Source organism: Lagenorhynchus albirostris, chromosome 1 (assembly GCF_949774975.1).
Source record: "Lagenorhynchus albirostris chromosome 1, mLagAlb1.1, whole genome shotgun sequence".
NCBI lineage: Eukaryota > Metazoa > Chordata > Mammalia > Artiodactyla > Delphinidae > Lagenorhynchus > Lagenorhynchus albirostris.
This window is the reverse complement of record NC_083095.1, coordinates 73110581-73135646: the sequence shown is the minus strand read 5'-3', so window position 1 is coordinate 73135646 and position 25066 is coordinate 73110581. Positions and strand designations below refer to the sequence as shown.

At 40.5% G+C, this 25066-nt stretch overlaps 1 protein-coding gene across 3 annotated transcripts in view; it reads right to left on the bottom strand.

Moving 5' to 3' along the window:
* The window catches only part of STXBP6 (syntaxin binding protein 6), a 280707-nt gene that overhangs the window by 56147 nt on the left and 199494 nt on the right, over nt 1-25066 (bottom strand). For all 3 annotated transcript variants that reach the window (XM_060167954.1, XM_060167946.1, XM_060167937.1), the window contains 2 exons: nt 18003-18133; nt 16691-16856 (listed from right to left, as the gene is read on the bottom strand). In XM_060167954.1, the coding sequence (XP_060023937.1) occupies nt 16691-16856; nt 18003-18133 (297 nt within the window). The remainder of the gene's footprint in view (nt 1-16690; nt 16857-18002; nt 18134-25066) is intronic.

Genomic DNA, 25066 nt, shown 5'->3' with positions numbered 1-25066 from the left:
TCGTGCCAAGCTGAGTCCATCAAACTCCCAGAGCTTTTCTGGCATCTGCTTATTGTTCAAAAAGGGATTGTTAGCATACACTTTGGACCATTTCATTCTGCTGGCTTTATGCTCTGAGACCACAGCTATGAGAGCTCTCTCTGGGGGTCTACCTTGACCTTTACTGTATTTGTCAGGCCTTCCCCACATATAGGGGTTTGCAATTAAGAGACAGCTACTCAACTCATCGGAGATAGTTTGCATCCTACATTCTCTTAGTTGATTTTGGATAGTATTCAAGAGAAGAGAGGAAAATCCTTTTTTTATTCCACCATTTTAAAACCAGAAGTCTAACAGATGCAACTATGACTTTTTTTCCCTATCAAAGTCAAATTAATTCAGTAATTCTATCATTCTCAGCACAGACTTTAGCATGGATTAACTATCCACTGAACATACAGCATATATTCCTTAATTATGTCTAGAATTTTAGCTCCAGTTTTTTAAAGGAAACATCCAAAATAATTTAAAAATAATCATTAGGCAATTTAGTTTGGTGATGTATTTTTACCATATTCGCAATCACTGTTGTTTCTCACATCCTACTCCTTCCCTTTGGGTTCACTTTGCTCCATGTTGAGGTATATCATTTAGTAGCTCTTTCAGCAAGGGTGGAGGAGAAAGCAAATAATCTTTGCCTGTTTGAAAATATGTTTTTCTCTCACTTCTAAATTATAGTCTAGCTGGGTATGGAATTCTAGATTGACAGTTATTTCTGGAAATTAATTTATTGACTTCTGGCATCTCTTAGCGCCGGTAACAGCCATCAGTTTTTCTTTCCACTGTAGGAAACTTTTATTTTTAGTATCTTTGAAGATTTTCTCTTTGTCCTCAGTGTTTTACTCCTTCATTATGTTTTTGTCTAGGTATAGCTTTGTTTAATATTCAAGTGTGGCACTTGGTGGTATTCTCAATCTGAGTCTTCAATTCTGGAAAAGTTTTAGCCCGTATCTTTTGGAATACTGCTTTCTCACCATTCTGATAGACTCATCTTCAGAAACTCCTATGAGATGAATGGTAGAGCCTCTTCTATCTTCCATGCACACCTGCCCCTCTAAATTCTTCATCTCTCTGAGCTGCATTATGGGTGAATTTCTCATTATTTTACAATTCATTAATTCTTTAACTGTGGCCAATCTAGAGTTTAATCTCACAACTCAGTGTATTTCAGACTATATTTTTTCATTTTCACTCCTTCCCACTACCTCATTTTTTCATTGAGTTTGGTTTTGTTTTGTAATATCTGATTTTTTCCTGATTCCTTTATCTTTTGAGTATCATAAGCATATTTATTTTAAAGTCATTTTCATATTGCTCTGTTTTTTCATTTCATTTGGAGTAAATTCCTTTTTTTTTTTTTTTGGATTTCTCATATATTGTAAAATTTTGGTTAGTACATTCTTCCTGAGTGGAGAATTTTAATTTCTTCCCCCTTCTCCTCACCACCTTGGTCCGTTCTCCCCTATGTGTAGTTTTATTGATTCTGGTACTGGCCCCTAAGACAACTGGGACTTAGGGTGATGGTCTGAGGCTCCTGTCCTGGGTGCTATTCTGGATATTGCAGAGCCAGTGCCAAGCCAGTGGGCAGCTGGCTCCAGGTCTTGGGGGGGAGACTATGTCTTCTTTCTGTTGTCTCCCCAGGAATGCAGATTCTTTCTTATAAACCACTTCCCCACAGAGCAGTTGGTCACGGCTTTTTTGTAGATTCCTTGCTTGGGCAGAGAAGCTGTGGTTCCAAAAAGCAAATGTGGCTCTGGTCTCCTGCTTTGCATGGGGTACTTTTAGTCACTGTTACAGCATGGAATTCAAACTACCTCTTTCCAGACTTGCAGCCCAGCAGGCAAGCAGCTTCACTCCTACTAACTGCTTTGTGATTCTGTTATGTTGCTGGTTTTCGCATACTTACCTTTTTCCTGAAAGTGATTCTTTCTTTTTAATTTCCTCTATTTTGTATGTGGTGGTGCTGAAGGAGCCTTAAAATGTGAATTCACATCAAACTGCACCAAGAGTCAATTTTTAAAACATTCATTTTTATCAATATAACAATCCAAAAATTCTACAATGTTCAGCAGTGATAATACTTATTTTTCCATTTGTTCTCACCAGCAAACAAAGAACAAGCTGATTATATCCTACTGATAGATTCTCTTATTTACCTAGGCCTGGCTAATTGAAAGTAGATGGACCCAAATGATGAATTTCAATTTACTTTTTTTAAAAAAATATTTATTTATTTATTTGGCTGTGCTGGGTCTTAGTTGCGGCACGTGGGATCTTCATTGCCATGTGTGGGATCTTTGTTGCAGCATGTGGGATCTTCTGGGTGTGGCATACGAACTCTTTAGTTGCGGCATGCGTGTGGGATCTAGTTCCCTGACCAGGGGTCAAACCCGGGCTCCCTGCATTGGGAGCACGGAGTCTTAACCACTGGACCACCAGGGAAGTCGCCTCAATTTACATTTCTTAACAGAAAAAAAAAAAGAGTTGAGAAGCTGTAGTTACTCACTGGTCCTGTTGATTTTTATCTGTGTTAGAACTTAAAATTTCTGCAGCTTTTAACCTCATCTTAATCAGAAAGAAATCCAGCTATTTGTACTTGTGTTTACTCAGCTTTTAAAGGATGAAGCTGAGAAGTATAATAGTCCAAAAGACGGAAGGCTTAATTTTGGAATTTTCTTAATCAGCATTGAAGAAAGCTTTAACACATTCTTCCAAGTCTTTTATTTCCCAAAACAAGATACATATATAATCTATTTTCAAAGGCTGCCTTACCTAGGACTCCATCTTAATTTCCTGTGCATGTTGCTGGCCTATAAGTGTTTATTATGCACAAGAGTTGAATATAAATGTACCATACTTTATATAACATGTATTCCTGAAAATTTATGTATATCTTATATTTCAACAAATAATATTGCATTTTCTTTTTTAAGTATAATATGATTTCAAAGATGTGTTCCTAGAGGAAAAGAAAATAGATCTGAAACACCATAAGAAAGGGCAGCATTAGGAAAGTGAACTTAATCAAACCCTTGACTGGAAAATAACAGTGATAAAGCAATGAATGCTATAATTCAAATGTTATCCTGAAAACACAGCATTGACCAATGTCAAGAACTATACTAATTGCTGATGAAATGAGAATAGAATCTCATTTTGTTGGAGGGACACTTGGAACTTTTAGACAAAAACATGCATCAGTGATAGCTTTGAAGAGTTTCTCTACTTTTCTCTAACGGGGAAGGCGGAAAGGTAGGTTTTAGGAATAGACAGGTTCAAATCTTGATTTTCCTTTATTATCTATGTGACTTTAGGCATGTTAAGTAATGTTAGGAGACCCCGTTTCTTCACCTGTAAATGGGGATAACAATGATGACTTTTTTGGATTAATGTGAACTAAAAGAATTGTCTGGCATATGGTAGGAACTCAATATGGTGACTACCAGTGTTATCACCATTAGCTGGCTTTTTTTTCCTACAAGAAAAATGCAAATACAAATACATATGACTGTACCTCTACTGTATCTGATGTAAGGGACACGCTGAAAGCTATTTATCTCTGTATTTCTACTCCCTCCTCTGTGTCTGACTGGAATTCAGATTCTATTCAAAATAGGAGGGAAGGAAGGACAATAGCAAGAAGGCAGAATTTCAAGAAAAAAATAATTATATTAATATAATTATTAATTATAACAGCTACCACTACATTCCACAGTACTCCCTATGTACCATGCTAAATGCTCATACATGCCCTTATTTAAAATCTTATAACAACCCTATGGAATAAGCATTATTATTCTGTTTAAGAAGAGGAAGTCAAGCTTACAGTTTAAGTAACTTGTCCACAGATAGTAAATGACAGATCAGAAATTCAAACCCAGATCTGTGCAAAGTCTTTTTCTTTTTAGTGTCTAACCTACCATACTGGGAAGACAGGGTGTAAGAAACAACACCACAGGGAAAGAAGCACACACCCTAAGCAATACAGAAAACTGTTGAATTAATATTCTAATTGCATTTCAGGGGCTCATGTTAGATCACTTCTAAATGTATGCTGAGTTAAAGAGAGAAATCCAACCAGCTAATGTGAACTTGTCTGATGAGTATGTGTTAAATACACCTGACCTTGACATTTTATACCAAAGCTGAAGAGGGACTGTCAGTCTCAAGAGGAATACCACCAAGGTATTTACAAGTAGGGCATTAGGGTCATTTTCTGAGGATGCAGGAAGGGAAATACGAAGGAAAAGGATGATCTTTAACAAAACCAAATGGCCTACAACATCTTCATCATCAAAAACTTAAATACTAAGACTTCCTAGGAACTTGTACAGAACCTGTGTAATTATTTAGGAAAATCAATTCCTTACGTGAAGAGAAAGGTACAAATATCCCAGTTGGTAAAGTAAAGAACTACTGGATAATCTAGCACATGGCAAGCCCTTTCAGCTACTTAAGTACTGGGCTTTCCTAAAAAGTTTAGGTGTTTCTAAATGTCTTAAATTATAATAGATTAGTACAAGTAATACAGTCTATAGGTAGTATTTAAAAGTATATCGTATGAAAGGAAAAAAATTAAATGTAGGACAGTATTATACAATCGCGTACATTATAGCTCTTAGAAAAATGCTGTGGTAGGCAGAACACCAGCCTCTCAAAGATGCCCACATCCTAATTCCTGTAACCCGTGAATATGTTACTTTACATGGTAAGAGGGACTTTGCAGCTGTGCTTAAGGGTCTTCAGATGGTAAGATTATCCTGAATTACCTGTGTCGACCCAATATAACCACAACGGTCTTTATAAGAGGGAGGCAGGAGTGTAAAAGCCAAAGAGAGAGATTTGGAGATGCTACACTGGGGACTCTGAAGATGGAGAAACAGGCCACACACCATGGAATACAAGCAGCCTCTAGAAGGTGGAAAAGGCATGGAAACAAATTCTTCCCTAGAGCCTCCAGAAGGAACACTGCCTGAAGACCCACTCCAGACTTCTGACCTCCAGAACTAGAAGATAATAAATTTGTGTTGTTTTAAGCCACTAAGTTTGTGATAATTTTGTACCAGCATCACTCGGAAACTAACACAAATGGCCAACATGGTAAACATACTGTGGATAGAAAAAATATATTTTAACTCTAAGATGAACAATTCGCTTTTAAATGATGTAAACCTTTAAACAATTCTAATATTTTCTGTCTTATTCAAGTTTGAAAGTCAAAAGCTTAAGGAAAATACACAAGGATTGTATACTGACACCATAAAGACTTTCTTAAAATTACAAGTGTTTTTTCTCTCCTTCACCTGGTGTCTAAGAAACCTGACATTACTAGAACCCAACCATCAGGACAGGCTTTTGGCTTTTATCACAGATGTGAGAATCTACTCTGACCTTGTGAAAACCATCTTTTTTTCCCCTCTGTAAGTCTCAACCTCTTATAATGGGAACTGGAAAGAAGATCAATAAAATCAACCAACTGTGAAAATAGGTCCATAGGATGGAGTGAAACACTGATAGTGGGAATAATATACAATAGTATACATAATCACAAGGAGATTAGATCTGGTGCAATATTTATATGTGAAGCATGGAATGCTCCTGACTTTTACCCATCATACTCTGTCCTGTTTAATTCTCTGGGTTATAAGGGACATGAAGCTGATTCTGACCAGAATGTTCTTGATCAGGTTCAATGAGGGGAATATCGATTCCACTTGAAAGTTCTTTTCTATAGGGCATAGCATTATGAGTGATTATGACAATTGAGATTTTCTCAAAGTATAAATAATCAGCTTCTGCTTAGGTATCTAAACTCAGAAATACTCTGAGTCCTTCCCACTACTGTCTTTTTGGCATGGACTATGAATTTAAATAAAAGAAAAACAAATAGTTGCTTTCCCACTAACAGCATCCACTAAGTTTAAAAGGCGCACATTTGTCACCTCACAATTTAACCACTCAAAAGTTAAAGTAAACAAATCCCTAGGCCAATGAAGACTTGTCCTCATTCTTTTCCTAAAACATGTATTTTACCTCAACATAATGACATACTTTATTGCCTTCCTGTCACTCAAGTCTTGCAGTTGAAGTGTTTCTGCTGAAGGTGCTCTCACAGTGAGAAAATACTGAAGACATTCTTCCCCTTTCATAGGTGGGACCCACTGAATGGTAAATGGAACCTATAGTAGCATCACCTTTGGATGTTATATGAAGCTAGAACAAAAACCAAATCAAACCAGCCAGCCAAAAGCTAAGCCAGGGTTATCGTCCATGTTCATTTACCTGACAATGAGAGGAGGCTACAGATGGTCAGTATGATGTATAAAGATAAGCCAAAGCTTGTAGGCAAGCTACAAGGGTGTGACAAGGGACCCTTGTTAGACCAGTCACTCCCATTACTGAGAAAACCATCAGACTGGTCAGACAGGAGGCTAAATTTTTTTTTTTTTTAAGATGTTGGGGGTAGGAGTTTATTAATTAATTTATTTTTGCTGTGTTGGGTCTTTGTTTCTGTGCGAGGGCTTTCTCTAGTTGCGGTGAGCGGGGGCCACTCTTCATCGCGGTGCATGGGCCTCTCACTATCGTGGCCTCTCTTGTTGCGGAGCACAGGCTCCAGACGCACAGGCTCAGTAGTTGTGGCTCATGGGCCTAGTTGCTCTGCGGCATGTGGGATCCTCCCAGACCAGGGCTCGAACCCGTGTCCCCTGCATTAGCAGGCAGATTCTCAACCACTGCGCCACCAGGGAAGCCCAGGAGGCTAAATTTTTTAAGTGGCGGCTGCTTCTAGTTCTTGAGACCCTAGAACTTCTTACTCTTTCTCCATAAATGAGAGCCTTTGGTCTGTTGGTGTCCCCAAGAGTCAATGGCAGGCTCCTTTCACTGCTCTTGCAGGAAACTAACTCCTCAAAACCAAGCCAAAGACATTCAGACTCAAGACTGAGCTTTCTTCCCTGTGCAAAAGTAAGCAGGAATCTCATGTTTGATAACAAAAGAGCTTTAGTGGAATTGCTATACTTACTAATACTTTAATTTGCATTTCACAGCATTTTTCTGTGTAGAATAGCCACAATAAGACATGAATACTCTCAGTTCTTCTAATAGTCCTTCTTTAGCAGTCTGTCTCACATTTTTCTCTGTTTGTATCTGAACGGCTAACCTAACATTATGCCTGGGAGATTTCCATCTCAATGTATCCTAAAGTCCTAATAATTGGCCACCATAAAGTTTATTTATCTACATAACAATAAACATATTATGTTTTCTATATTGGTTATGGTAGCTAGAAACTGGGATGCCCATGAAGGTTGCCAGATAAAATATAGGACACTCGATAAAATTTGAACTTTAGACAAACAATGGATAATTTTTTAGTTGTCTCAAATATTGCATGGAATATACTTATTCTAAAAAATTATCCATTGTTATCTGAAATTCAAATTTAACTGTGCATCTTCTACTTTTGCTTCCTCAATTTGCCAATCCTAATGCTCTTGCTTCTTGCAGGACACCTAATGAACCCAACCCTGGGTAGGCATATTGCAAATGGAAAGGTGAAAAATGTTTGGTCTTGTAAATCTGAAGTCTCCACATTCAGATTTATATCAATGTCCAAATTTCAAATAACTACTTGTGATAAACTTAGTGGCTTAGTCTTATTTTGATGATCAGATACAAGGCTGAAATTTTTAAAAGCCTAGGATATAATGTGAGAAAAAAGGCCATTTCATTTACTCCTTCACTAAAGGTTTTAGAAATCTCATATTCCTGGGTCGTTTCTCAGGTACTATGCGCAAGTTCCTTACCTCTGTTCCAGGGAAGGAATAGGACTATGGCCTTCAACCCTGAAGATGATCTGTTCTGCTGTCCAAACAGTGTGTGCTCTGAGTGGGTTCCCCCAGAAGTGGGAATGAATTTGACAAATCACTAAATGACCATTTTTAGAACCAGTTACTGTTCTTGTGAATTTACAGCTTCTCTTCACTAAAATTCCAAGTAATTTTAGTTCTTGATGCTTCTGTGTTACAGCAGAGCAACAACTTTTAAATGCCAATGATGGAGTTTTTATTGGTCTATGTGAACTAAGAAAGATAAGAACCAGATGTAGTAAGTTTTTCATAAAGGTAAATGTTTCCAATTTAAGGACTAGCCCTTATGTCCTTTGTATCTTTTAGTATTAAAGTAAACTTTCTTTTGTGAAACTGGTGATGCTGGATATGAAGATTTTTTTTTTAACATCTTACATAGAAAACTGGTTGGCAAACTTGTCTCCCAAATTCTTCTAAAAATTGTTATTTGTCTCTAAATCTAGAAGTATGGGAATCATGCAGCATGCCTTTTATGTCTGTTTTGGAAATACCACTTCCTGTCTAACAATATTAAACAATTTTACCTCTGATCCATGTGTCTCCTTTTGGGGCTGTGTAAAGAGAACTGGACTCAAACTGTTGTTTTGGTAAAGGCAGCAGTAACATATGCATTCTGTAAATGTCAAACATACAATGCGACACATTCAGCATTCTATAAACCAGGCAAACAACTCAGCATTCCAGATGTCTGAAAAGCTCAGCTCCTTCCCACTTGGAACAACGAAATTACTAATTTTTTTTTTTTTTTTTTTTTTGCAATTCTTATGGCCAACGTGGATTAGGAAAGTTTAAGAATATTTTCTTACTCCTTTCATAAGAAAGGGCTTTTGATAAATATCCTAGAAGAAGTCTTGTAATATTATGAATAGGCATATAGCAATTTTTAATAGGATATTCAGGCATGTACTGGCACTTCGCAAAAATCCCATCTGACCGAATATTTTAAAATTCATTTTAATCCCCACAGCATTCCTTCAAGGTATACGTTGCTATCCATGATACAGAGAGGCTGAGTGTAAGTTAAGCAGCTTGGAGAAGGTTACAGAGCTAATGAGTGAGGCCATCAGAAACAGGGGTAAGTGAATCTAGTCTGTGCTCTTTTCACTTTATCAAGTTGTGTGTCCCTTTATCCACTTTATCAAGTTATGTGTTCTGGTTGATTCTGAAAGTAGAAATGGCTCTCGTCTACTGCAGATTGTTTAACCATGGGAAAGACAAAATACGTTCATGATCCCTGTCGTGCCAATAAATGATACCTCAGAAGTCCCCTTTATGTAGCTTTGGTTTGGTTCAAGATTTTGGTGGGGAGAGATGATTCACAAAGCACTTAATGCACAAAGTCACTCTGGCTTAAGACGACTAACCATAACCCACCAGCTGTTTCACAGCATGCATTTCTGTGTGGCTTACAGCCAATGAGCAATGAAAATCACATCTGTGACCTAATTTTTCTTTAGTTACTAGTCATTTATATCATGCATAGAACTGGATGGGACCTAAGGAACTAGTCCTTGGTTACTCCAATTTTCTTACTGAAAATAAAAGCATCTGCTTTTAATTCACCTTTTGGGAATAAGATGAAGTATTGAATAGACTGACTATCAGAAAATATGAGAAAGCACACAAAATGCCCAACATAATGATTGGTAATGTCATCGTAAATTTTAAACATACATACATAAAAGATTCAGATCAAGAAACACCTCATAGCTTCTGCTATAATGTCCTGCTCCGAAGAACGCTCAGCCAGTGTCAGATGGTTGTTAGTACTTTGTGTAGCACAGTATATATCAAACTTGTGTTTGACGTAGTAGTTACACTGGTGGGATTCCAATAACCAAAGCAAAAAAATCCCCCAAACTGAGCTTTTCCAATTGTATAGTTTAAATATTTGTACCATTATTTTTATTGATGCATAATTTTTGGTTTCTATTCTTAATTTCTTACTCTCTCCAAAAAGTTTCTATAAAGCAAGTCTTAAATAAAATATCATGCTGTCTAGGAAAGGATGGTATGGGCTGCCATGAAGAGGACGGATTGATGGGACAGTGGTGGGTAAGTCTGCATATGTATACAATTAATATCATTAACAGACATTTAGAGAGAACTTTCAAACAGAAGTTTTAATTTGAGCCGCATAAATACCTTGTTAAATTGGAGTTATCTCCTGTCTGCTTGACTGAATCAATACAGGGAAAAGAAGACCTGTGCTTATTGAGGGAACTTGGAAGTCCTGGTCCCCACTGAATGGATGGGGAATAAGTGAGAAGCCTTGACCGAGGTATTAGCTCCAGCCCTTATTTAGCTGTGGGACCTCAGGCAAGTTCCTCATACACCACTTTCCTTGTTTGTATCATGGTACAGGATAACTGAAGTTTGCTACTTTGTTATTTCCTCAAGGGTAACAAAAACTCACCGGAGGAACTATGACATGGATTCCTCTAGGTCTAAAGAACTATTAGAAACACTTCCTGACCCTCTCGTAACAGCGAATCAGCTAAGCAGCCTGGCCTGCCCCTCACCTACGTGTCATCAAGAAGCAACAATATGGTGGTTTTCATACGATTTAACTCGGTATGTGAATTATAATCACTAGCGTATGTCTGCACGCATCCCTGAGTATGTTGAATTTGAGTGGTAGGGGCAAAATTACACGTGAATTTATTCTTGAGAAATAAGCAACTCTTTGTAATGTGCCTGTGGTTGGAGCATGTGTACGAGGGTGAAGTTCACATCCCACAAAGCCATTATTCAGTGACAGAAAACATTAAAACACGAGGAAGAACTGTACAAATTATGGCAAATGTTATAGATTGTACTAGAGCACTACATTCATATATTTGGATTAAAAACCATATTGATCACTTTTTTTTTGTAAGAGCCCTGTTAGGATGCATACATGTGCTCTTTGTGTCATCTATCTGTTACCTCACCTTACACGTGCCCATGCCTGGGACACTCACAAGGTGGAATATTCGCACACCTTGCCCAGGGATATGCCCCTTCATTGTTTGGGAGAAAAGTACAATACAAAGTCACAGTCTGAATCCTGACATTCTGTACCACCTCAGGGGAATCCAAAGTAAAGCAATCTGGTTCTTCTTCAGCATGCCAATCAGCAGGGGCAAATGAGGGCCAGCCTGCTATGAAGCAGACATCAGAGACATCTGTGTCCCCGGAATTCTAAAAGAGCTCAGAAGTCTGGGCTTTATACCATCATCTGAAGGTCTGCACATAGACAGACAATGCTTAAGAAATACCCTTTGATGATGATAAAAATACATGGCACTGCAAAATAGCCTGTTTCGTGAAAAAACAATCTGCCATGTTCCAAATTCTGAATATAGATAACATTGAAATGAAACTGTCTAGATTAACTGTTGCAATAAGAGAGAACTCATTTCATCCTGCCCTTGTGTGTCTGTCAACTGTTAACCATCCCTTAAAATGCAGCTCAGCCATCACCTTGGTGTATCATATTGTTTCATATCTGTTTACATCTGATGTCCCTCCAGGAACATAAGTAAAGTTGCCAAAGGCGTCTACTTGGTTGTTGGATGTCGGCAGGTAGCTCAGTACCTGTCAGACAGATGGTGCTGAGTAAATGCTTATGGAACCAAGTGGGACTCGAACAATGTAGGTGGGGCACCCCTAAAGGATGACCCACATAGAACAGATGAAAGAGTGAGAGGTAATTGAATGAGGTAGCCAAGGGTGTTTGGACTCAGAATTCAAGGAAAATGCTAGGACATGCTTCAGGTTAAACAGAACCTTGCCATGAGAAATAAATTACTTTTTTGTGTGCAAATAATTTACCGCGCTTACTAAAAAAGAAAATAGGTTTCAAAGCATTTATTTTGTGGTTCTAACACAGAAGTTGCCAACACCATTCAAGATTTCCTTAGTTCACAGAATTAGGCATAAAAATAATAGGCCGACAGTAATCACTACAGAAGGTCAGTGTAAATAAAACAGCAATGGGGAACTATGAGGGATTTGCTCACATTTTGTCAAGAAGCATGAAGAGAGCAAAACAAAGTCCCCCTTGGGACCTTGACTTAATATGACAGGTCCATTATAAGTAAACTGATGCTACCACTTGGGGCAGACCATGTTGCTCTCTTGAAAGCAAGTCTCTCTTCTAGAGTCTGAAGTTCTACATGTGTGATTAACTCCTTCAAGGCATCTTCGTAGTACAAATGTGTTATCACACATATAACAGTATATCATTTATATCATCATCTCTGCTTACTATAGACAGAAAAAAACTACCATCTTAGAACAAGTAAATATGACCTATATGAACCCAAGACTTCACCTTCAGGGCCCTGTCGCTCCTGATGCTGTGTGATATTCCAGGAGCCAGATGCTCCACACCTCTACCTTCCTTCTCTGCAGGTTACTTGGTAGCTTAGGGACCCAGCAACTGAATAATGGCTTTGTATTTCTAAAGGTGACTGACCTTGAATGAACTACGAGAGAGGTAGGGTGGAGGTCAGGAATGACCAAGGCTTGAGGACAAAGTCCTTCAACCATCCAGACAAGAGAAGATGGCTGAAAAGATGCTGACTAAGGCAGAAGAAACCAACGCTTTCTGCTTCACACCTGCTTAGAGCATCCCGCTGTCTTTCAATTTATGGGGGTCTTCACAACTGTAGGCTTTGGCCATGTCTCCTGGATCCTGTAACCAGCACCAGAAGATCAAAGCTCCCCAGTTTATCCTCTGGAGATAAGGAAATATCATGTTTGGAGGACAGAATTTCAAACAATCCAAAGAATTTATTTCTGTGTAACTGACTTTCCCCAAAAAGAAAAACCTGGCCATATGGAATATATACAATCAATAAATATAAGAGAAGAACTTCATGAAATTGTAGATGCTTAAATGATAATCCTATTTGAACTGGTATTAAAGAAACTATGGGGGACTTCCCTGGTGGCGCAGTGGTTAAGAATCCGTCTGCCAAGGCAAGGGGCACGGGTTCGAGCTCTGGTCTGGGAAGATCCCACATGCCACGGAGCAACTAAGCCTATGCGCCAAACTACTGAGCCTGTGCTCTGGAGCCCACAAGCCACAACTACTGAGCCCACGTGCCACAACTACTGAAGCCCGCGCGCCTAGAACCTGTGCTCTGCAATAAGAGAAGCCGCCGCAATGAGAAGCCTGCACACCGCAACGAAGAGTAGCCCCTGCTTGCCACAACTAGAGAAAGCCCGCACGCAGCAATGAAGACCCATTGCAGCCAAAAATAAATAAAAATAAAAATTAAAAAAATTAAGAAGAAACTACGGTTCAGTGGGAATCAGACAGATTTGTCCTTCAAAAGTCCTTCAAAATCACTGGGCTTCAATTTTCCCAATGACGGCGGTTAGATCAGAAACAAAATATCTAAGAGGTCTGATGAGTGGCCAGGGCTCCCGCATCTTCCCCATTGACTAAAATAGCCTCACTTTCATCTCTTTAATATATTGAAATTCTCATGAACAAAAACAAAAAGCAAAATGATTTTAGAGGTCCCGGATGATTCCATCATATTATCTTAATCATACACCTCAATAAAAGTAGGAAAAGAGTTAAAACTGCTCATAATCTCTGGCCCTCTCCTCTTAGCTCCTTTTTTTAATACCTAGGAATGTGCTGGCTAAAATATATCCCAAAATTCCTGCACAACTCCAGGGGCCACCATTCATACCAAAGACAATATCAATGGTGTTCCCTGGAGCATTCCACTCAGTGACCCCAAAAACGATGGTTTTAGAGTGGCGAGGGCCTGTGTTTGAATCTCAGCCCTGCCACTTGAGGACAAAGGCTATACGATCCTTGGCGAGCTGTTTAATTACCTCTCTGATCCTATTTCCTTCTCAGTAAAATGGAGATAATAAATTGTATTTCCAAAGACTGCTGTAAAAACTAAATGAGATAACGTATGTACAGAACCTGATGGAGGACAGCACACCAACAGCAGCATCAGTTCTCTAAAATTACAAAACCTATCACATTTCACAGCATGGAAAACAATTTGTGTCTAGCACTTACGGCCCATACCGTAAGGACAAACCAAAAGATTTTGTGAAATTTGGAACAGATCTCATTTGCTGAAGATGGGGTAGGTACCCTAAAAGTTAAAGGGGTCAGAATGTAGTGACCTGAAAACTGCACAATTTTTTTAAGTCTCTGAATTGTGATAACAGGCAGAAAGGAAGACTAATCAGCATGCTAATTCACTAGGGTGTGTTGGTACAACTGTTATCAAGGATAGGCGACTGTTTAGATAAGACAAGCTGTACTCACTAAGGATGTATGTGCTGCCAGCAAATTACCATGTGTCTAATTCAAACTTTTTTGCCTTCCCTGGGAATCTAGAACTGGGCAGTATTTAACAGCACTAAATCTTTTGATTCTTAAATTAAGAAGTGACTAGCCTACGCAATAAAGCTATAACTTATGAATTACAGATTCTCAAACGACCCGACAGATTGTAGATATCATCTAGTCTAACCCCCATATGTTACACCAGGGAAGACTGAGGTCTGAGGAAGATGAGAGACACATCTAAGGTCACAGAGGGCAGAGCCAATTCTGGCACTTGGTCTCATGAACTTATTCTTTTTCTTACTACAGGAGATCAATCTTTAGTTTTACGCACTATACATACCGACAGTTTAACTATGGATATATAGATTCTTGTCTCAACTCAGCATAATTTGGGGTTCATAGGGCAGTGGAAGACATCGAAAGACTGGGCCAATGACAGAAGCAGCTGGGCGGGAATGTGTGGAAAGGTCTGAGGATATTCGAGAGGGTAATGCATATGGAAAGGCTGTTAGGGGCCTGCCAGTCTGGGGTTTGGGTAGTGGCAATTAGGGTCTATTAAGGGACCAAACATAGAATGATTCTCCACATCGAGGACGTAACAAAGTGACTAGCTCATAGTAGGTACTTAGTACTTACATGTTGTGTGGTTGGATGATGAGCTAAGAGTGAATGAAGGAATGCAAGGGCCTGTTCTGAGAGAAGAAATGAGAGCTTCAGAGACAACAGAGAAGAGGGCTACCTAGCGCCGTCCCTTATGGGAGAGTTCCCAGAGCTCTCCCTAACCTCTGCAGGAAGGGGGCGGCTTGTTTCCCTCACGGGGACGGAGGAGTGAGTCTGTGCCCCCTTGCTTCCGCCTCCTATTTCCACTCTGAGGAAATGCAGTCATCCCCATGGAACCGCCTCTGCTTCTGATGCCCTCTGCTCCCAGGATGGAACCTGGAGAAGTGGAGTGCTCGAGAGAAAGTCTGTCTCCAAGAGCAACAGAAATTTCAAATCCACACGTCACACTGTTTTTTAGAGGAGACTCTGCTTAGGGGCCAGCTGGGCAAGCTACTGACCGTACTGATACTGACGGGGGGAAATGTTTCATAGCAGGAACTTAAGATCAAGAAACAAATGTGATTCTAGGATACTAGAGAAGATCCTAAGGAAGAATGAGGGAAAGCTGGGGTTGCCTGGTCAGTTTTCCATTCCCTGAAAATGTGACCATCTGTGGTCCTCAGCCTGGGTGCTTGAACCTTTGGCCAAGTCTGTTAAGGCTGGATTTGCAAAGCAGGATTCATTTGAACAACACTGGTGGCACAGACATGATAGAGTCTCATCATGTTTTCCAAACAGTAAGAGGTTAGTGTTTGATATTTCCTTTCCTTTCAACATCTATGTATAATATTTTTTTCACTTTTGTACCATAGGATGTAGTCACTTTGAAGAAAATATGCACTCATCACCTCGTATTTCTCTAGGACTAAACAGAGAAGTGATAACACAAGAGTCTTTATCAGCATCTAAGAGAGACCTTTCAAGGTTCATACGATGTGAGCAACTTCCTATTTAAGAGGCACACTAACACTTCAGTGGCAAATAATGAAGTATTGACAGCATTTTCTCCCACAATATCTAGCAGACTAATGGCAAAATGAGAGTGTGCGTAGCAGCTGTTGGGACAGAACGATGGATTCTGCCTCATGTTCATATGAAAGATAGATACAGCCCAAGGGGAAGATGTACTGTCTCTATTGTGACCTTCACTTACATTTGATTAAGACAAAGTTGGTACATTTTTAAAAAGATGCTCTCAAAACCAGGAGAACAGGTCAGTGAAAAGACCAATAATATACACACTCTTCCTCAACTCCCATAGTGACTGGCAAGGCTTTATATTTTTAGCACAGTTTCAAGTCTCTAAAAAGAAACGCCACCTAAAAGAAATGTGCTAAGCACCCTCTAAGTGTTTCTCATTAACTTGCCAATGCTGGTACTCGTTCCTTAAGGCTGGCTCACAGCACTCATCCTACTTCAGCTGTCTGCCATTCAAGGAATAAATGTGAGACTAGGTGCAATTTGAAAGAAAGGGACTGTATCTGTAGGAACGGTCATATCAGTATTTGTAAAATATCTTGAGAAATACTAGGAAAAAGCAACCCAGGAGAGTGTTCTGTGATGAAATGGTAGAGAAGAAACCAAACGGAAAGGTTTTTCTAATAAAGGGACAGGTTTGTTCTCATCGTACAAAGAATCTTAGCTAAGGAGTTAATTCCTTTTAAAAGATCAGCTTTTGGATAAGAGTGAAAACATACCACTGTGTCTAGATTAGCATGCGATGAACTCCCAGAGTGGTCCTCACGCGGTCCAGCTCTGAGCGTCCGGATTCTTTTTTTCTGGTCTTTAATTACGCGGCTGAACACCTAACTGTATGTAAAAGTGCATCTAAGGAAACAGAATGAGTAAAGTCACACAAACGCCCACTCACCTCCCATGATTTTGGACTGGCAGTTAATAAACTCTGGCTTCCTGTCCGTGAGGTAGCGCTGGCAGGTGTGGTGGAGGATCTGGAAGAAGGTGCATTTTTCTGAGGCCGTGCTGGCTACCCACTGGTCAAAAGCATTTTCAAACAACAAATCAAACTCCGCAGAATCCTGGAAAAGACAGTGAAATAACGACTGATCTCAAGCTATAAAAACTGCTGCTTCCAGTTCACCACGTTAAGAGACTCATAAAGGCTAAAACACCTTTCAAAGACTTTTGTCCTAATCACAAGACTCATTTAACTAGCACCTAGGTGCACAGAGAGTATACCTTTCTCTCCTTATCAAGCAGACCTCAAATCTCATGGCATTTTTAGATGTCCCCAGGAAGTTAAGAGCACAGAAGTCCCTTTAGCTTAACTGCTTATCAACTTGTGTCAGAATTCAGACTATGCATTGCCTTCCCAATTACTCGAAAAAGGATTCCTTTAGGTTCTTGGCACTGAACAGTATTAATCTTGTCCCTAACCTTCGGCAGGAAAAGATTACCCCTTACTATTACAGTATATAGTTACATTTTCTTTTTCCTCATTATTTTTTTTTTTTTTTGCGGTACGCGGCCTCTCACTGTTGTGGCCTCTCCTGTTGCGGAGCACAGGCTCCGGACGCGCAGGCCCAGCAGTCATGGCTCATGGGCCCAGCCGCTCTGCGGCATGTGGGATCTTCCCGGACCGGGGCACGAACCCGTGTCCCCTGCATCGGCAGGCGGACTCTCAACCACTGCGCCACCAGGGAAGCCCTCTTTTTCCTCATTATTGATGTATTTTATGGTGAGCGTGTGAGCAAAGGGAATTCACTTGGAATACATAACTCTACCATAGAATGTTTCTCTTATTAAATCCAATGGAATCCTAATACATCATTTTCAAGGTGCAGTTCATTTATTTGATTTTTGGTAAATAAACCTCATCACTGGTGGCATTAGGAGATAAATGGAGCTTCGATGAACATGGTTTGTCATATTGATAATCACAGATGTGATTATCTGAATCTGCTCTTTGCACTTGGCTGATAAACATATTACTGGAGTAGCACTTCTTCAATATTCATCCCCTTAGGCACCTCCGTCAAACATGATGAAAAGGTTTATAATTTCCCGTAAGAAGGGCACAGGAATCAAAAAGTCTTAGCCACATAACTGAAATAGAGCAATAGTCTTGTTAAAAATGACTCAGACAACCATCACCCTGCCAAGGTCAATGAGAGAGTCATTGTGTGGAAAGAACACCTTCGCTCAGCACTGGACAGTTCACTCACCCGATTAGGATCGATGCCATTAACCTGGCGAAGCTGCTCAAGCATCCACTGTGATCTCCGCACGAACGACGTGGAGCCTTCAAACTGTTTGACCTTCGTGATGGATGCCTGTGTGGGTTTCTTGTTTGTCACTGCCAAGAAAAGACCAGTCAGATTAGTGGGTGTGCAGGGTGGTCTGGGTCCTCATTCAGTGGTGTGTCCATCTTATACCTACATACATATGTGCAATGAGAGAGAGAGAGAAAAACTGATATATCTGTTGTGTGTATAGAGAGAGAGAAATATACATATGTGTGTATATACATGTGTATGTGTATGAGTACAGAGGGGAGGAAGAGGGGGGAGGGAGGGAAGGAGGGAGGGAGAGGGAGAGATAAGTACAGAGAGAAAGAAAGAGAAGCAGAGAAAGAAAGAAAATGAAAATGAATGAATATGTGTACCTTTAGTAAGAGATGAACTCAAAAGAAATAGAAACTATAACGTGCACCCTCAAGCAGTTACAATATACTTTTAATTGTAAGGGCAGCTTCATTTATGCCGTCATCCACTCACATTGAACACAACAGGAATAAGTAACACCAAGCTCCTCTAATGGAGGCTACAAATGCACAGTGATGTCTAGCAGGGAAAGCAGCATATGGGGCTGACAGGCATCAGGTAGGGGTAGTTAGGAAAGGCTGCATTTGAAAGGAAGTGCAGGTTACCGGTTCCCCTAGGGAGCTGCAATGCATATTTCTAATGTTATAGTCCAGTGTAAATATTCCAGGCTTTAGTGAGAAGATAAGAAGTAATACTTCACTCAAAAAAAAAAAAAAAAACCCCAACTATTTGGCTTTAAAATATAGTCAGTTTGTACCCAGTTTGCATCTGATTATAACCCCTGCCCCTCTCCACATATGAATTCCTGAGGCCACCACAACTGTAGGGCCAGGACAGTTCCTCCTCCTGGCCTTAGTCAGTTCTCCCTTCCATGCTGAGGATGGACCTTGTCACCTCTTGGACAGAGGTCAAGTACCAGCCATCAGGAGAGAGTCACTCTGAATATTTCTCTATCTGCTTACTTCATGATTAGAGCCTCAAGGGAGGGGAGGTAATTAAGTATTTTAGAAGGGTTTTCCTAAAAGCTCCTCCTGAGCTCTGCCTATAAGAATTGTAAGTTTAAATAGAAACGATGCTCTTAAAGGAGCCAGGAAAAGTGGAAAGCATTCCTTGTAATGAATGCAATCCTAGTAAGACTGTGCATCAGTGCTACATTCTTTCTTAGTTTCAAATAAGCCCACAGATCCCACACTTGCAAATAACCATGCAAATGCTCAACAGATGGCAAAAAGAATCCTTGCGGGATGAAGGACAGAAAACACCTATTCCAGTCATGATTGGTGGTAAGAAGGCTGTCCTTCACACATACCAGAGTTTTATCACAGCTTCAGTGTCTGGGGTCATGAAAGCAGTGACCAAGAGGGGAAAGAAATGTGGGCACCCTGCCTTTAGGGTGGGTAAGAACCCTATGGTACAGGACCGGGCTGTTTTTCGGATCTCAGTACAATCTTCTCCCTTTGTTCCTAACCAGAATTTGGCAAACATTTTTTAAAATTTTCAAATAATGCTTAGGTTTACTGCCCATTATTCAGTTATATTTGGCTAGAAGCTTATGAACATTTCACACCAATTACATTTACTTTCACGGTTAAAAAGTCATCATCCCCTTAACACCCACGATCAAGGAAATGTTATAGTCCTCCATTCACAAATGGCCTGTCTAGCCTACAGCTCCATGTATAAGTCTGCTTAAGTCCCATTAGGAACAACCATTCCCTTCACTAAATTCACACAATATTACCAGTCTGCCAGGGCTGTCTGTCCACTCAATTTAATTCATTCATTTTATGTGTCTATATGACACAAAGGGAAGCTCTAATAGGTTTCTCTGATAGTCAGGCCCTGCTCTGCTGTTTTAATGTCAAGGGAAACAACACACCTGGAATATATGTGGGTCCTAAAATGTGCTTAAACGATTAAAGAATGCTTTTCAATAACAGGAAAACATGGGTTCCTGTATTAGACACACACCCCTAAACACACACAGAGGATTTCCTCCTTTGTTTATGTAAATCACACGACATTTAGGCATCCTGGGAAACATGAAGGCTTTCCTTCTGACTGCAGTTAACTCATATTTTTATTTCTGGTCCATTTATTTCCAACTAGTTTATAGCATTATAAAAGTTCAAACATAAAGCAAGATTGCCGTAATTATTGGCATGTTTGAGACTGACACTTTTAGGAAGGCAAGTTCCACTGGAAGTTTGTCACTGAAATGAGAAGGGCAGGAACTCCACCCACCCAACAAATGCCCCACGGAATTGTTCAACAGCAATCGCACTGCAGAGTGGTCATTTTTAACGGAGGCAGTTACAACTTCATCCATTCCTGACTTTTTTCCCTCTATTACGTTATTGCTTGCCAGTTCTTGGAATCTGATAGTTTTCCTGGGCACTGAGCCCGGTTTGGTTTTAATTTTTGTTTATTGTTATTATCTCCAACATCCCAGTTTCTATTTTGAAGGAGGTGCCTTAAAATGATATTATTATATACACATTACATAGAATTAAATAAAGACTTTCCCCTGCTGAGGTCAAAACAGTTGTACAATCACACCACTGCCAGACTTTGAGTTCTGTGCTAGAAGGAGGCATGTTTTAACCCCTTCCTCTTTTGGTGTTTTTAGGACCCATAGCTGTTAAAAATAAGTCAGTCAGTCAAATTCCAGATGTCTAGTGAAAAACAGCAATTCACCTTCTCCTTCCCAAGGAAAGCTAATTGATAGCACACGCTGGAAAATGCAACCAAATGATCTGAATCAGTAATAGCATAGTGCTGTATGTCCAACTACCCCCATATGGTAGACTCCATATTCATGATTTTGAATAACTTTAAAGGCGAGATAATCAGGGCATTTCTGTCATGCCTTGATCATTCATGAGGAAAAGGGAAATATGTAGGCATTCAAAGGGGATATGATATTCCCAGGTAATACTGCAGACCACCCAGAATCAGCCTGATCCCCTGGTTTTCCACTCCGACCCGCACATCGAAATCACCTGGGAGTTTTCCAACAAAAACACCAAACACTGTCAATCAGAATCCCTGGGGGTGTGGCCCTGGCATCCATATTTTAAATCTCTCCAGTTGACTCTGAGGCACTTTGACTGTTGAGAGCCACTGAATCATGTATTTAGTCATTTAACAAATATTTATGGCATATTTATTAGATGGAAGATACAGAAGGAAGTTTTATGGCAATTCAAATATTGAGTAAAAAGTGGTTCTGAATCAAGAACTTTGGTGGGGAGGAGATGAGAATGATGCAACAGAGTATTAAAGCATCACAGGAAAAATGACATAGGAGTCATCTGAGGTGTGTAGGTGGGGGTGCTTTAAGGACCAAGGTAGAGTTGGGGAAAGTCAGGGAGGTTTCATGAAGCAGCCACATTCCAGGAATTATAACATTAGCCCTCACCTGGACGTCTGTGATTTTCCCCAAACCGGCTTTCTGACCAGCTTGGCTATTCAAACTGAAATACATAAGACTGAACCATCTTTTAAAAACTCCTTGCCAAAGAAATGTTGAGAAAGAAGAACAAAGCTGGAGGTGACATGCTTCGGTAAGTCAAGTTTTGGGGTTATCCAAGCCTAATGCTTCTTTTCATTCACTCCTGGAACCCACTGCTTTCTATGGTGGCATCAGAGGAAGACAGAAGCATGGGGCAAACCGAATCCAGGTCCTTCTGCTACCAGTTGTGACAAAAAGAATGTGGTTTTCATGGCTGCATGCCTTCTTTCAGCCTTCATGTAGACTTATCTACATCTCAGCTGTAGTTAAGAAGCAGTGTTAGGAACTCTTGTGTCTAGAATGTCATTACCATCATTACTCTAGTGGTGTAACATCTCCTTCTCATGAACTAATGGTGTAAACAGTTCTTTTAAAAAATGGTCCAGGGGCTTTCGTGGTGGCACAGTGGTTGGGAGTCCGCCTGCCGATGCAGGGGACACGGGTTCGTGCCCCGGTCCGGGAAGATCCCACATGCCACGGAGCGGCTGGGCCCGTGAGCCATGGCCGCTGGGCCTGCGCGTCTGGAGCCTGTGCTCCGCAACGGGAGAGGCCACAACGGTGAGAGGCCCGCGTACCGCAAACAATAAAAATAAAAAATGGTCCAGCCATGAAACACTGTACAGAAATAAGACACTTAGCCATAGTCAAAGAGTGGAGATCACCAGCCTTGCTTTTGCCCAGTGAGAAAATTCTATTTAATCAAAACCAGAGAAGCCAGCCAATAGTACAATACCATCTAGTCGATCAAACCTGGTCTTGTATCAAGTTAGGAATTGGTGGAAGAGGGGACAAAGGCTGTTATCAGAAAGGAAAGACAGAAATGCAGGTTACTTGCATGTGATGCTAAATGGCAGAAAAACACATACTCTGCCAGGGATTAAGAGGCTGGTCCTCCATTTCAAGGTCCAAAGGTTGTGAGACTGCTTTTTTTTTAAAGTCACTCTTTCCTCTACAATCTCATTATTCAGAGTATCATTTCTCAATCGTCCCAAACAGGAAAATCAATTTTGCCCAAATACAAAGCATCTAGTCTCAGTCCTAAGACATTATTTTAAAGAAAACAAATAATCAGCATTTAAAGAAAATGATGACTCACAACCTCTACCATCTCATTTTTCATAGATATTATATTTTCACTAACACAAACATTTCTTTACACATTAAAGTCACATTGAATCATCTTATAACTTTATGTGGTCATTTCTTATTTAAAAAAAAGGTGAAGAACAAATTGTAGTATCTACAATATAATTTGAGGTCAAGGCTAGGCAGCTAAAACGTAGAATTTACCATACCTATGTACCTAAGATACCTAAAAATGTCTGTCATCATGCTTAGCTCTCTCCTGATCTCAGAGTTGAGTGAAAGTCAGCATTTTGTGGTGTGACTTAGCCCTCTGCTCTGCTGGACTCTAAGGGCCAGACGTTTTGATTTCAATAAGACTGTTGATGAGAAAGAAACAATTTGGAGCAAGGAAAAAAAGTGACGTCCACATAGAATCTCATCAGGGCTGCTCTCTGGCTGTGTCGGAGGTGACAGACATAAAGGAAAAAAAAGAAATCCTCTGAGATGTGATTCAGGAAGTAAAAGCAAGATTGAGCATGGGTGCTGGGTGCTGATGTGGTACAGAGACGGGCTAAGAGGACAAGGTGAGAAATGATTACTTGGAACTGTTTTTCTTAATGCTCTTCCCAAACCCTAATGTATGCTAATTCCAGGTGGATTTCACAGTATCTATGGAGAAATAAATTTCCAGTCTGAGGCTGCATCAGCAATTTTATGCAGTGAGATGGCTGAATGTTTACAAAGCTTAGAAGCAAAAGTATCTAGACTGTTACCTCACATACTTTCAGAACAGGGACCCGTCATCACTGCTACGGTGAGTGGGGAATGGAGCCTGGCGCTCTCCCCACAAGGTTGATCATTTGCTTCTCACGTGATTTCTCAAAGTGTGTCATAATTTAGGGACACAGTTGTTTAGATTCCACAGGCTCCCAAACTAGACCAATTCATGAAATGGCCAAGCTTGTCTTTGGGGCCCTATTCCTCTCCTTCCATCTTAGGTCCTGGGGGCTCTCTGGTCAGATTCCTCACAGGACCCAAATGGGTTTGAAAGGGTATTCTTCAATCTGCATGTGTTTAGGAGGAAAAATTTAATCCAAATAAACAACAGCTGCAACAACAAAAACGATGGCATTTCAGTCATGACCACCAAGCCAGTGAGGAAGAATACAGGATGCCCTTGTACAGTCCCTGCTCCACTAACTCTAAAGGGGAGGGAAGGGGAGAGTCCTGCACAGGGCTGTGAGGTTTGTTTTTTAAAGGCAGACTTCTATGGTCTACAGGAGGGATAATCACCGAGAAAGGAATTTTCCATACAAACGATTCCTTATTTGGTATCACTAGGTCCTAGGGCTGTACCTACATCACATTCTCATCTCCAGACTGGAGGGGGAGGAGGATGAGATTCAAAGTCGAGGAAATTTCTCCAAAAGGATACCAAAAGAAATTTGTATGGGAAACCTCTTTTTTCTAAATAAGTTTGGAGGAGTCCTTCAGTAGAAGAAGAATACAAAACATCTTTCATCAAGCATTCTTCAGGAAGGATTCTTTTAATATGAAAGTACAGCATCATACCCAAAGTAGCTGACAGCTACACATCTGTAGAGCAAGCAAGCCCCCTAAACTAACTGTGCAGGAAGTACTAGCTGGTTTTAATGTTTCCAAATTACCAAAAGGAGACAGCATTACTTCTGGAATGTACAACTTCAATGTCTCATGCCAACATGAGCTCCAAGTTAAAAATCTAGTCTTGGGGGGGTTCCCTGGTGGCGCAGTGGCTGAGAGTCTGCCTGCCGGTGCGGGGGATGCGGGTTCGTGCCCCGGTCCGGGGGGATCCCGCATGCCGTGGAGTGGCTGGGCCTGTGGGCCATGGCCGCTGAGCCTGCGCGTCCGGAGCCTGTGCTCCGCAACGGGAGAGGCCACAGCAGTGAGAGGCCCGCGTACCGCAAAAAAAAAAAAAAAAAAAAAAAAATCTAGTCTTGAGAATTCCCTGGTGGTCCAGTGGTTAGGGCTCTTGTGCTTTCACTGCTGGGGCCCAGGTTCAATCCCTGCTCTGGGAACTAAGATTCCGCAAGCCTTGTGGCGCTGCCAAAAAAAACCAACAAAACCCCAAAATCTAGTCCCTTCCAATTTTAATCTTCTTACCCCTGTCAATAATTTTACTTTAACTATAAAAATACGTAGATTTTTATTTTGAAAGGGTATTCTACTTTTCAAGTCAATGACAGGCTCAGGTACATCACAGGTAGTCTTGGACTGTTAAACCTTTACCTTGAAATCAGGAAGCTTAATCCCCAGAAGTCTTGAGTTCCCATCTCAAGATGGGTGCTCCTTGGGCTTCCCTGGTGGCGTAGTGGTTGAGAATCTACCTGCTAATGCAGGGGACACG